This window comes from Choloepus didactylus, chromosome 8 (genome assembly GCF_015220235.1).
Source record: "Choloepus didactylus isolate mChoDid1 chromosome 8, mChoDid1.pri, whole genome shotgun sequence".
Classification (NCBI taxonomy): Eukaryota; Metazoa; Chordata; class Mammalia; order Pilosa; family Megalonychidae; genus Choloepus; species Choloepus didactylus.
Window position 1 is genome coordinate 109,361,573 of NC_051314.1, and position 14,459 is coordinate 109,376,031.

General features: G+C 35.1%; 1 protein-coding gene across 14 annotated transcripts in view; it reads left to right on the forward strand.

Annotated features, from left to right (window-relative positions):
- Window positions 1–14,459, forward strand: part of SOX5 (SRY-box transcription factor 5) — a 1,020,679-nt gene that overhangs the window by 831,318 nt on the left and 174,902 nt on the right. For all 14 annotated transcript variants that reach the window (XM_037846149.1, XM_037846146.1, XM_037846153.1 and 11 more), the window contains one exon: window positions 3,073–3,141. In XM_037846149.1, the coding sequence (XP_037702077.1) occupies window positions 3,073–3,141 (69 nt within the window). The remainder of the gene's footprint in view (window positions 1–3,072; window positions 3,142–14,459) is intronic.

Below are 14,459 nucleotides of genomic sequence, written 5' to 3' on the forward strand. Positions count from 1 at the left end.
AGACATCTCCTGAAAATTCTAAGCAATCACTAATAGAAAGCAAGGTCCTTTTTCTTTTACTTTCTGGCCTTTCCCTGAGTATCATCAAAGATTCTAGAATTTATTTTCTCAAGATCTGACATTCTCCTTGGAACTTTGGAAACCCTTAGGTTCTTCCAGAATTTCTCCCCTTTGTTAGAGAGATACCAGGCAATGAAGTCTATTCAGCCTGAGAGAAAATCCCTCATGAGAATTACAGATCAGGTTTCTAGACCTCACCATGCTCTCCCAGACTGATTCTCTCTAGCCTAGGAAGACTATGGTGACTATAAACCCCTGATCTTTTTATCAGGATGCAGGGAACTCCTGAAGGACATTTAATACTTTGACTCAGGTCAAACTCCTCTTCTCTGAGACCCTTATTCCTGACCCTCTTTCCAGCACTCCCTACCCAGTGTGTGGTGTTGCTTCTCTGTGCACCCCAAACTCATGTTACAGCTCTCACAAGATCAAATGCACCTTTTTACTGATCAGTTTTTCCACCAGACTCTGAGCTCCATTCCACATTCATCTATTCAAGTGATGTATATTGAGCACCAAGTTAGTGCCAGGCTCGGTTCTAGTTACTGGTGATACAGCAGGGAATAAAAGAGACAAAAATCTATCCTGGATTAAATTCTAGTTGGAGGAGATAGACAATAAATAAATAAACAAGTTCCATCTAGTACATACTGATAAGTTTTATGGTGAAAAATAAAGCAGGGAATTGGGGATTAGAGTACCCAGTAGAGAGATAATCTGTTTTAAACATTTGCTCAAGTAAGACCTCACTGATAAGGTAACATTTGAGCAGAGACTAGTAGGAAGTGAGGGAATGAGTCATGTAGCTGTCTAGGAAAAGAGTTTTCCAGTTAGAGGACAAACAAGTGCAAAGGCTCAAAGGCCAGAGGTATCTTTCGGGACATAGGAGCATCCTTAGTGTGTTTAAGAGGCAGTGAGAACAGTGTGGCTAGAGTGGAATGACAAGGACAGAAGGTGGCAAAGATGATATCAGAGAAGTAGCAGGAGGCCAAATCATATAGGGTTTGTAGGCATTACATGGACTTTTACAGGCTTTTACTCTTGAGTAAGACAGAGGGTTTTGAAAAGATAACATTACACAACTTAAATTTTAAAAGGATCTTTCTGGAAGCTGCTTTATAATGTACTGTAGGGAGCAAGGGCAGAAGCAGAAAGAGGTTTCCATAGGAGCTAGTATAACAATCCATCCAGAAGACAACTGTGGCTGGGAACAGGGGGAAGTGTGGAGGGGTGTGAAGTGATCAGATTCTTTATGTATTTTCAAAGTTGTGCTAAATGGATTTAGGTATCAGTTGAAATACTGAAATCTGGGGGGAAGCAACCAGACTTAAGGGAAAGGACAATATTCCCTTTTCTACCATTTTCTTCACTACCTTTCTTTAGAAAAAAAAAAAAGAAGACTTTTACCATATCCCCAAGATAAAATGAAATCATAAAAATAATCATGATTTTACCAGTTTCCATAAAGGAAATAAATTCAAATCTGTAACCCTGTTGATCCTTCCCCATCCAGGGTTCTTAACTTTCATTCCTAGTGATGAATGGTACATGTATTTGTTGTTTTCTGAATTTTTAGCTCTCTGATACAGAAGTTAAGGGTCTATTTCTGTAATGAAAATGATGGTGATTAAAACATGATGAAAGTAAGAATCAGAGCTTTTTATAAGAGAGTGATAAATTTCTTGAGGTTGGAAGTTGCATTCTCAAAAGAACTTTCTCTTCCCTGTATCATTTAATCTTCCCATCTGTTCACTCATGCATTCTTCATCAAATATTTATTCAGTACCTCTCCTGCACCAGGCCCTGTGCAAATGGCGAGCAAAACATACATGATCCCTGCCTTCATGTATTTATGGACTTCTTCCTAGGAGACAGAGATGTTAATAAAAAAAAAAAAAAAACAAATAACTATAAAGGCATAACATATGATAGAGTATTAAGTAAATGTAGAGTGTATTATGAGAGCAAATAACAAGGGGATGATTGTTCTACTATCTGGGTTAGAAAACACTTAAGATGACCATATGGAGGGCTACGTCTTGAATTTAGTTTTGAACCATTAAATTTGAAGGTCCTTTGAGTAGGCAGTTGAATAAATGGGTCTGAAGATTAAAAGCAAAGGTCTAGGCTGGAGAAACAAATTTATAAGTCCCTGGCTTACACATAGAAGTAGGTATAGAGTAAGAGGAAACAGAATCTAAAATCAAGCCTTATGGAACTACAGTATATAATGACTAGACAGAGAGAATAAAGGTGACAGAGGAAGGAATAGCTGAAAAAAGTAGGAGCAAAACCAGGGAAATGTGATGTCACAGAAGCCAAGGAAAGAAGGTAGTTCAGGATTAAGGGAAAGCATTTGAGCATTGAATGCCAGTGAGAGGTGAAAATGTGAGGACTATAAGAAAAAAACACTTTGGAATTGGAGAAACGGAAGTGGTTGTGACTTTATTAAGAATCATTTTGGTAGAGAAATGGGATCGGCAACCAAATGGAGTACACTGAGGAATGGATGGGTTAGTAGTTAGTGGGAGGAAGAAATGAAGACAAGTATTTAAAAAAAAGGTAAAAATAACCTTACTAAGGAATACAGTTTCTTACACTACGTTGTCCTGCTCTGAACTCCTTGGGCACAACCACACCCTGTTTAGGCAACGCTTTCTTTCTCTGGTAGATAAAAAAACTGAAAATGAAGAAAGTGGTGCTTTCTTAATGTATTGCCTGGAAGAGGGATTTTTGCAGCCCCAATATTTCATACTGGGATAGATCACTGTTGTAGTGTCTTAGGCCTCACTTGCTTTAGGTCAAAAGAAGCATAACTCTTCCTGAAGACTAAATATCTTGTTTGATCCTACCTAAAGATGAATGGCTGATACTTTAAGGGCACAACCACATCTTTTTTCATCATCTTAATCAGTGTCAAATCAAACGTCTTCAGAAGTAGAACACTGGAATCTCTCCCCTACCCAGGACTGTAGTACACATTCACAATTTTCATGTGCAATTTCTCCACAGATTGCAAGACAACAACAGCAGCTTCTGCAGCAACAACACAAAATCAATTTGCTTCAGCAGCAGATCCAGGTCAGAAATCATAATTTCATATGTACTTCTGATTAAAAGATATATTTTGTTCTCCAATCTTATGCCTTCACGTACTGAATTTAGTTTTGAACCGTTGGATTTTTATTTCCCACTGAAATGGGAATTTATATTTTTATTTTTATTTCCTAACTGAAATGACTTCCAAGTAAGAATTACTTTCAGCCTAAATTCATGACATGTTGCTTTCTGTGCCATGTGAATGGTGAAACGGGTGGCCTCCCTGTCACAGACCCTGATCTGTCAGGGAGCTTCAATCTAAGCAACCTGACAGTAATTTACATTCTATGCTGAGAGGACATCATTGTAGAAGATGTTTCATTTTCTCTATACATTAATGTTTAAAATGTGCCTATAGGTGTTCTTAATGGGGTAGGTTTAGGGGAACCAAAGCAGAAAGGTATAGCAATTTTCAGTTAGAGAGCTGGGGCAGAGAGAATTTTTGACAGCATGCTCAAGAGCCATGTATGATAAAGGTGAGAGTTAGGGAAGATGATAACTTGGTGTTCAAGTCTAATTTCACTCTTTGTATCGACTGGAGAATCCAAGTCTGAGTGCTCTGTGACCTACACATGTTTCTTATGTGGAAATTTGGAATGATGAGGAACCACAAATAAAGAAGGAAGGAAGTTGCTATAGTATAACAGGAGGAAAAATTAAGTTATCAGGGATGTCCTGTCCACACCACTTGCTAGTGTCATGAACTCTGCAATATTCCTAGATTCTCTGTGTTAAAATGGGGCTAATAGAACCCCATTTTATTCATAGATAAGTTATGCGGATTTAGTGAAATCTTGTATAGAAAGCCTTGGTGTAGTGCTAAGGCATTAGTAGGTGCTCAATACATATCTGTTATGACTAGGAAGAAAAGGAATCCAATTCATGGAGCTGTGACTCCAGGCCTAGGTACTATCATCCATCAGGGAGCAACTGTAAGATTTGCAATAAGCTAATCTAAGGAGAAAGTCATTCTTTTGAGGTTGTATCCTGAGAATCAAACATATTTTAATAAGCATAAATATCATAAATGACAGAAATAAACATGACACAATTATTTCATTCATACATTAAACATATTTTGACTTCTTTTGCCAATGAAGTTTCTCCCATTTTGTCTAACTGGGTCAGGTACACTTCATTTCTTTACCCTGGAACATGGGTAAAGCCCGATAAGGGTTTATTCATTCTCATTTTACCCAGGATTTTAGTGAGCTGGTCACAGTCTCAGTGACATGTTTCAACCAGGGGTCTTTGCCTTTATTATCTGTAATTATGAGCAGTGTATCTCTAATGTGTTATTATCTATTCATATCTGGAGTATGGTTACTAAATTCATTGATTTAAAACTGTTCATTGGATTTAATGTTATTCAGTCTAAGTATAGTGACTTTGAATATAGTTTTAGTTTATGGTACCAGGTTATCTACATGTAAAATGTATTCAATTATTGAAAAACTTAAAGTATTAAAATTGTTATGACAATTTCTTATTGTAAATAAGATACAATTCCATAATCAGCAATATGGCCCCTTGCAAATCAGTTGGTTTCACTAGGATTTGATGAGGGGACCATCAGTTTTAAAATTGTATAATTTCTATGAGATTACAGAGACAAGCCCTTTCTGAAAGAGTTGCAAAAATATGTCTAAGCCTATACTATAGGTGTTTATGAAGCTTAATCAAGCTACTGTTTTACCAACTAAATTTAGCCAACCTTCAGTGCTTTAAAAAAAAAAAAATCCACATTTATGACCACTACATTTACAATGTGGATTTTAAACTCTGTCATAGTGAAAAAATATTGAAATGGATGGATTTCTTGCTCTAGGGCATGGAGCTTTATAATTTATAAGTCAGAACATTTTGAAATGAAAATGACTTTAAAAATTATCTATAGTAAAGCAAAACAAAACAACCAAAAAATTATCTGTAATAGAATGAGTATGGTTATAGAAACCATATTCCATAGAGCTAAGGTGATGTTTAATGATTTGCCCAAGCTCACACAACTAGTTAACTTGTAGAACTAGGTAGAAATTGTTACTGCTATAACTAGAACTGGTAGAACCAAAGTTTTGCTTCATATTGTAGAAATTTTGCTGAGTATAAAAATCATATGAGCTTAGGATTTCTATTTGGTCAAAATGTTAAACTGCTGGCCTCCACTAGTTCACAAAGTGAAAAAGAGAGTCAACTGAATGGTTCCTTAGAGGAAGTAAAGTCACACTGAAAGTAATTTGGAGAAAACATTAAGAGTTATTGAGACACTACATGTATATACATTTGTCCTCTTCCTAGGGTTAGTGCAGAGAAGTGAAACTGATGAATTAAAAACCCATGAAGCTATTATTTAAAAAGAAAAAAAAAAGATTAGAAAGTAGTGAATGATCCAGTCAACAAATAATAAATACTGAGCAAGACTCAATCTGAAAGGAATTCATTTTCACAACTTCCAATATGTTAACTAAATAAATGCATGGTCTAAAGTTTATAAATTGTTAATCTGGGGCATTCTTCTGAACACTTAATAGTTATGAAAGGCACAATATATTTGAGATATTTAGCTTACTAAGAGATTGTTCAAGTAATTATATCAGTGATTTAGTAGAATTTGTGGAAATAGAACACTTAAAAAGTATCTTTTTAGAATTTTTCTCTCCATTTTCTCCTTCTTCCCTCTTCTCTTTCCTTGGCAATTTAGCACAAAGAGAAAGAAGAGTAAAAATCAAACTTTGTATATGAAATGCAGATAAAATTTCTAACAAATATTATTAAAATCAATTTTAATCAAATGCCTACATAAGAATTTACCATAGGCTATGTTTTATTTGGTATTTGAAAATACCTACTTAATATGTTTTCATTTTAATAAATTTCTTCATTTTTCTTTCTTAAATAGTGACGCCTAAGGCCTAATAGAAATAAACAACAGTTTACAGTATTCATCTTTATTGCATATTCTTTGATGTTTTATGCTATGTTTTTTTCTCAGGACCTTAGAACACAATTCATTGCAGTTCCTATATTGAAGGAACAACGTACTACAGTGTTATATAGTCCAGAGTCAGGGTGCCTTTATGATTTGTGTTTCAGTTATAAATGCAGATGACACTAACTTGGTTCAAGTTGTGGTAAAGTCATTCAGTACATTAGGTGGGTTAGTCAGATCTGCTGGATGGATTATACTAATAGAATAAGAGTTAGAGCAAAACAGATTTTCACACTTGATGGATGTGTTAAATGACAGGAAATATGATGTTCCCCAACATTTTCTTCATTTGTTTAGTGAGATTTCTTTTAGAGGAGATATCTTTATTCCATTTGAGTACATATAATTTGATTTAAAAAATGAATGAGCAAATTTGTATGTGTGTGCATGCATACACATTCATGTAGTCTTTTCTCTACCCAGGTTATTTAAAATTCCCCTCAGCCTGTTAATTCTCTCTTCTCTCAACTCCAGAAAAAGAGTGGCGGTAGGTTTTATTCTAGAGTTACTTGTTTAAAAGAAAAATGCCATAAGCATTTGCAAGTGAACCAGATTTATTTAATTGCGTAGGATCAGCTCCTTATAAACTGTTTTTATCTGTCTCTTTAAAAAGCAACCTTAGCTCTAAAAATACATGATTATAATTGGATTGAAGACTACATTTTTCCTTACAGTGTTCTGCCAGGTTTATTCATATAAATCAGAATTATGAAGGTTTTCTGTTATTTTTTGCAACATCATAAATCAATTCAGTCTACAAATAAAATCATGTCATATTACCAGAAACATCCCATCTTCCCTCAAGAACTCTTAATTTCCTTATTAGACTCTTAATTTTAGAACACTGAAAGGTCTCAATCATCTTTTCCTACTATTCAACATTGTTTCCCTTGAATATATGTGTTTATTTTTCTTCAGGGAAAGAAGAACGTGTTTGTTTCCATTTATTTCTAGCTAACTTTTAATGCACATTACCACATGTGATGAAATTTGTAGCTATTTTAGAGAAAATATTTTTCTTGGTGATTATTCTGAGGGAAACATTTTTTCCCCTTTATTCTATTTTGCACATGCAACAATGCCCATATTTTAGTAATTTTATTTACTAATTTCTTTCTTTACCATTAAATGAACCTGTTTCTTATGTTGATATTTAGGTGATTTAATGCTTCCAATAATTATCCAGAGCCAGTGGTTCATCTTTACCTGATCCACTGCTACTAAAGCCTTTTAAAGTAAATTAATGAGTGACCTCAACTAAACTTCCATTATAACAACAAACTGAGTGTTTCTGGAAACTCATATGCCCTTTAATCCTGGAGTTTCCAATGGTACAAGCGTTCTATACCTTTGGAAGGAGCATGTCCTAGTTCTATGTTTCTTACCCTTTTTGGTCCTTGTTAACATCAAATAGAATCAATACAAAAACATGCTCTAGTATGAAATCCGCATAAGGTATTTTTTATCCACAAATTTAAAGAAATTGTTCTCCTAACCATCTCCATCTGCATTTTCGTCATGATTCCTATAATGGAAGGTCGGTGTTCAAACTTTCTGAAGACATTCTGCAGATTCATTTGTGTTTTCCCTTCTGATTAACTTTTCCAACCATTCTTCATTGCGTTCACCTGGGGGCAAATAATTAGCATTTAATAACTCTCTGTGTCATTCATTGTTTCTGATTCATAAGATAAGCACATGCAGGACTAGTACTTGCTTTAGATCACCAATTCTGTCTGGTACACATAGGGCAAAAGATGACTCTCCATTCCCATGCACTTTTAGTTGGCGATGTGCATTCCATAGCGTATAAGAAAGGGCTGGTTCTTTAGGTGGTATAGGGTTATATTTAACTGTGCGATGTGCTATTTTAATTTCATTAAACAATAACAAAAAGAGAGCAGGGTCTCTTGAATTAGATACACCCAAATTCAGTTTTTGCATGGTCACACCTTATCTGCTGTGACCCTCTGAGTTTCATTATTCTCATCTATAAAATGGGAATTATCATCACTAATTCCTACCTGTTTACTTTAAGGATTAAATTCTTTTATGCCTGGCATATTAGTGCACACAGCTAAAAAATTTTGCCTGAGGCATTAGAGAGATTTTTTTCTTTCTTTCTGTATTTCTGATGATGGGCAATTTAATGAATGCTTCCAGCAAGAGGACGATTTCTAGTGGAAGGAATATAATCTTTCATGTTAGTAATCACTGAAAACTGGGAGTCCAGTTTGTTAAATTCATATGATTTTAGATCTATAAGGGAGTTTTAGAACTCTTTTATTTAGACCTTTCTCTTATTTCAAGATATGTAAACTGAAACCAAGGAAGGTCAGAAGATTTTCCCAATGCCGCAAAATTGTTACTTGTGGAACCGTGGCTAGACTCCAAGTTTCCCGCGTCTTAGTCCAGTTCATTTATTTCACCGATACTCCACCATTTAAAGCTTAATGGCCCAAAGTTTTAAAATGAGTTTTCTTTCCCTGGGAACTTATTCCTACAAAATAAAAAATGCAACTTGACTTTGTACAATTGAATGATTAAGTCGCAGTCATGGGCTCAACCAATTTGTGATAAAGTTTTCATTTTATTGGAGCCAAAGTTCTCTGAGCTCATTAGAGTTTTGGTAATTCTTGATATATTATTATGCAGAAAGAAATCCATTGAAATAGTGTATGGAAAACATAATAACGTGAAAGGTGAAATAATAGTACCTGACCGACCTGCTGATTTATTATTTCTTTCTCCAAGTGTGGTAAGTTGGAAGCATTTTACCCCCTCAACAAGACCCCACACACATACATGAACACAAAGGACTACAAAAGTAACCTTGTCTCTTTGGGAGACTGGAAATGCCAAGAATAAACACCACGCAATTAAGGTAGCATTTCAAACCTGGGAAGGCAATGCATTAACTCCTTGAGCTCCGACTAATGTTTTGCCATATGAAATAAAATATACCACAAGTGAACAGAATACAGGAGTCTTGACATCCAAATAGACTATTAGAGTAAAAATATGGAGTTACAGAGAAGTAGCTTTAAGGATGACTTTCTCCTCCTTCTGTATTTTCTGAAAGTAGAACTTCTATTTGAGAAGATAGGTGGCCACTTCTAAAGGAGCAATGATGATAGCTGCTGCTTTGTTCTTTTACTCAGAAGGAGCCACTTTAAAATCCTTTAAGCATTCTTTGTCTTTTTTAACATAGGTCTCCTGGAGAGTACCTAGTTATAGAATTTCAGTTATGCATAGGTTAATTATTTCTCCATCTAAGCAAAACTATCTCGATAGATACAGTCATAGATAGGTACATTTAATATGTATGTTAATTTTTATTTATCCTAACACATGCTACAGAGTTAAAAGAGTATGGGAAAGTAATGTAAAGCAACCAACGTGAGCCGAGATCTCTGTAGCCCTTTCCTTTTACTCTGAAGGTACCTGTTTTATTAGTTTCCTAGGCTGCTCAAGCAAATACCACTGCAATGTTCCAGCTTAAACAACGGAAATTTATTTGCTCACAGTTTTAAGGCTAAAAGAAAGTCCAAACCAAGGCATTATCAAGGTGATGCTTTCTCACCAAAGACAGTGGCATACTGGGGTGGGCTGCGTGATCCTTGGGCCTTAGCTTATCGCCTGTCAGGGCACACGGAGACCTCTTCTGGCCTCTTCCTTCACGTCGGTTGATTTCAGCTTCTGGCTGCTCCCTTTGTGGCTTTCTGTATCTGAATTTCATTCTGCTTATAAAGGACTCCGGTAGTAAGATTAAGACCCATCCTAACTGAGGTGGGCCACACCTTAAGTGAAGTCACCTCATCAAAAATTTCTACTTACAATGGACTCATACCCACAGGAATGGATTATGTTTAAGAACATGTTATTCTGGGGTACGTATAGCTCCAAACCATGACAGTACCACTCTAAAATCTTTTAAGTTTTGTTTTTTTTAGATTTCCTAGTATTTATTTCTGGATCTCAAAAAATATAATTTTAGTGCTATTTCTAATTTATCAAATTTAAATGTCATTAACTTTGAAAAATGAAGGTTTATTTAGCTCACTCACTGCTACCCCAACATCCTGCCCCCTATTACCCTCCCTCACCTCACAACGTATATAAGTCATTTAAGTTCTTTTATTCAGTGCATTTAAACTTTAAATAGTTGACTTACACCTCATCTTCTTCAGTCAACTATAAATAGCAACTCTTGACACTTGCCTTGTCAGATGAGGGTGGCATCTCTCTTCTCTCACTCCCAATTGCCAATCTGCCAATTTCTGTTATCTGTATATTTACTCAGAATGAATATATCTATCTGTATAATTCCATATCTGCAGCTATATATCCAGCTTCAAATTTATTATGCTTTACCTATTGGTTAATCATAAAAGTTGAAAATCAGTAACTGATGTTTTCATTAAAATATAAATTTAAGTATTGTTTTCTGGATAGCCTAAAAGGGTTTGGTATTCTTTTTTCCTTCCTTGTATAGCTTTGTGATTTCCTAGGGTTTCAAATGGCCTTTTGTTTTTTTCTTGTGTTATTTGCCTTGTTGCCTCTATAAGCTGTTCCAAACTCTCAAGAATGGTTCAGATCTCTGCAATCCCCTTTTCCTTGATACCTGCTTCCTAGGGCTGTCCGCATAGGATAGGAATTTTCTGGGATAAAAATATTCTAAATGTATGCGTATTTTTAAATGTTTCATATTACCCCTATACTTGGTTGATAGTTTGGTGCAAATAAAATTCTTAGTTGGAAATTGTTTTTCCTTTTATTTCAAACCCATTTATTCATCACCTTTTAGAATCCACAAGAATAATGATGCTGATCTGACTTTTTAATTTTTTGTTGCTGACCAATATTTTTTCTGTCTGAAAGTTTTTCAGATCTTCTATTTACTGGGACACTTTGCTAGGTGATAGATAGATAGATAGATAGATAGATAGATAGATAGATAGATAGATAGATAGATATGATTTTCATTTATTATTTTGTAAATGCTATGGATCTTTTACTCTAAAAAAATTGTCATCTTTTGCTCTGGAAAACTCTCGTATTTTTTCTTAGACCTTTTTCTCCCCTTTATTTTTCAGTTCTTTCTGGCACTCCTGTAAGACAGATATATCCTATTCTGGGTTAGTCAACTCTGTTTCTTGTCACTCATATATTTGGTCTCAGTTACTTGATTCTTCTTTCTAGGGTATTTCCTAAACTTGATCCTCTAAATTTATCTTCTGAATCTTTTTTGAGAAATTACCTTTTTAAATCTCATGAGACTTTTCTTGCTCACTGATAATTCCTGTGTCAGATTATCTTAGTCTGGATAAGATAGGATCCTTTCTATAATTATGGATAGAAATGAATGATTGCTGTTTAAATATCTCAAAGTATATAGATTTGATAGGTTTTAAAAATTAAGTTTTCCTCATTTCCCTCAATCATCTTTCCTCCAATTTCCTCTGCTTGTTTATATTGATATTTCCCTTTAGCTTGAAGTTTTTACTTAAATAAAATGACATTTTGTTATGTGTTCATGTTTAAGAATGACACAAGAAAAATCTGATTGGAAGCTTTGACTATGAATGAGGCTTATCAACAGGTGGGCACTGCTGTAGGAAGAAAAGCCAGCTAGCCATATATTATGCAAACTTCAAATACAAGTACAGGAAACCCTACTTGTATTCTAATGATCATGCTAGCTGTCCTAAGTTTTCCTAGGCTGATTGTTTAATTTCTGTAAAGGGGGGTGATGCAGAGGTGGTGGAGGTTAGCTGAAGACAGCCAGTTTCGATTAATACCACTCTTTTTAGCTCAGATCTCATCCCTGCTCTCTGTCAAACGTAGAGTTTCAATTATCAAGACTATTTGGTGACACCGGGGGCAGATTAAGTCTCATCTTTGCTGCAACCCCCCTCCATGTATGCTATACTCTCCTTTACCTCACTTCCATCAGTTAGCCCACACATTTGCTTCTCATCTTCCAAAATTTGGTGAAATCTCTTGCCTGGGTATACCCCTTATTCTTAATTATATGATGTGATAAAGTTTCATACAGTTCCTATTTATTTTTATCATTTTAATGCTGTCTTTGGAAAGAATAGAGGTAAATGTACCTGGTCAGTCTGTCATCTTGGGCCATAAATCATGACATCATTTAAAATATATATATATTTCTTTTTAAAGAGAAGAAAATGTCCAAGACAGTATCCACTATCTGTGAAAGAAGGAGTTATTGTGAAAAGAATGAGTTACTGCAGAAAGGTGAAGCTTGAGGCTCCAAAAACAAACTTTGCAGTTCTGTTAGGAGTGGGAAGACAGTGAGATCAAGAGACACAGACATGGAGAATTTCAGTTCCTTCTGGACATCATTTATCTCTTTTTGGGCATTTTATCAAGCCATATGAGTCTGTATTTATAGAGATTTTTTAACTGCTGTATGGCCTTGATATTTTAGACTTTTCAGTATCATTATTCGCATCTTAGTTGTCATAACAAACTCTATATTACTTTAAATTGGCAACCATATTCAAGCAATATTGATAACAGTTTGGAAATTGTAATCCTGGTTTTGTAATTCACCCTCACTGAAAACATAAACAATGCATTATGCATTCCATGGAAGGGGATATTTACTTTCTTCCTTTGTTCTTTCATTTTTTTTCAATGTGGAATCTCAAGTAATCTTCCTCGAGGTTTTCTTTTTTTACTGTTCCCCCATTTTCTGTACCCAGTTTTTCTCTTCATTCCCCAGTGTTTGAATATGCTTTTCTTAATCCATTTATACAATTGCTTAGACTTTGATTTGTGTTGCTATGGTCTAGGGAAGAGAGGGCTGCATGTAAACAGAATTACAGAATTGTAGAACCAGTGGACTTCAGCACTGGTGACATTTTGTCCAAGACTGTTCTGAGCCTGGAGCAACTGCTTTCTCCCAAATTGTGATCTTAGGAACACTGAGACTGGTCCAGAAAGCAGTTGGACAGAAGTTTTTTCCCATGACTTTGCAACCTTTCCCCAAACAACACTACCTGTGGAAAAAGTGAAACCAATTGTTTCTCACTGAGGCTCTGCAGTCCGTATCCTGTCAGTTAACAAAATAGGGTCCGTCAGTGCTTAGAGAAAACCCTGGGGACTTAATCATCAAATACTGAGAAACAAAATAAAATAAAGCAAGTCACCACCAGAAAGATTTAGGGAATATAGGCCTGCATACAATATATGTTGGCCTAAAATGAACAACTTTTGATTTCATTTTACTGTACACATTGGTGTTATGAAATGACCACTATAGCAGTAAGTACTCACACAGTCTTTAGAAAGAATTCCTATGTCCTTTCTTTGAAGAAATTTAACAAATAGGTAGAAAATTAAATACTCATGAAATTAACAGCACTAATATAAAATGCATTATTCTATGAAGAGCACAGCCAAGACATATATTCCAGGAATCCCTAACATGTGGCAAATTTGCTTCAGTCCTCTAGCCACAGTATTAACTTCTACATAAAAGCTGGTAAGTTTCCTTACAAATTACAGACAATGATAAACCAACTGATTTTTTACTTCATGTATTTTTGGCCATTTTCTTTTGCTTTGGCTCTACTTTGCTTCAGAGGCTAACAGGAATAAAATGGGAAAGAAAAAGATAAATAGGAAATTGAGGACACCTTTATGACAAGGATTATCACTGGTTTTCTCTTGAAGGAGAAGCAAGAGAAAAAAACTATAATTGTGTTTGTTCACTTTGTACCGTATAGGAAGGGGAAGGACAGATCCATTGCTTATTAAGTGCTTGGTACTTTACGGAGGCCATCTCAAATAATCATCCCAAGAATTCAGATAGGTTATGGCTTAACTACCTTTATAGACTGTTCAACTGAGGAATATGTGTGTATGTGTGATTCTGAGACCCTGAATGATGGATACTTTGTACTATTCTTAAAAAGTGCCCCTTTCTCTCTCTCCATACTAGAGTAGTAACGAGTGATTTAATTCAGAAAATCTCTACAAAATGAGTAATTGATTTTACCAAACTGAGTTAAACCTATTAAATTGGCAAATATTGCAGGTTTTTTTTTAAATGTAATTTAGTTTTGCTTCCTACAATAAAGCAAGTAAAAGATTTCCCTTTTAAAAATGGTACCCTGCATGTCAATTATTAAATATAAAACTAATTTATCCAGCCGGAGTGAGGAAATGATTTGCCCCCACATAAGCAGATATTGCATATAACTAAACCTTCACCTATAATTGCAAAAAAAGATAGGATGCTCTGTTTGTAAAAGATAAATATCAACTCTTCAGAAAG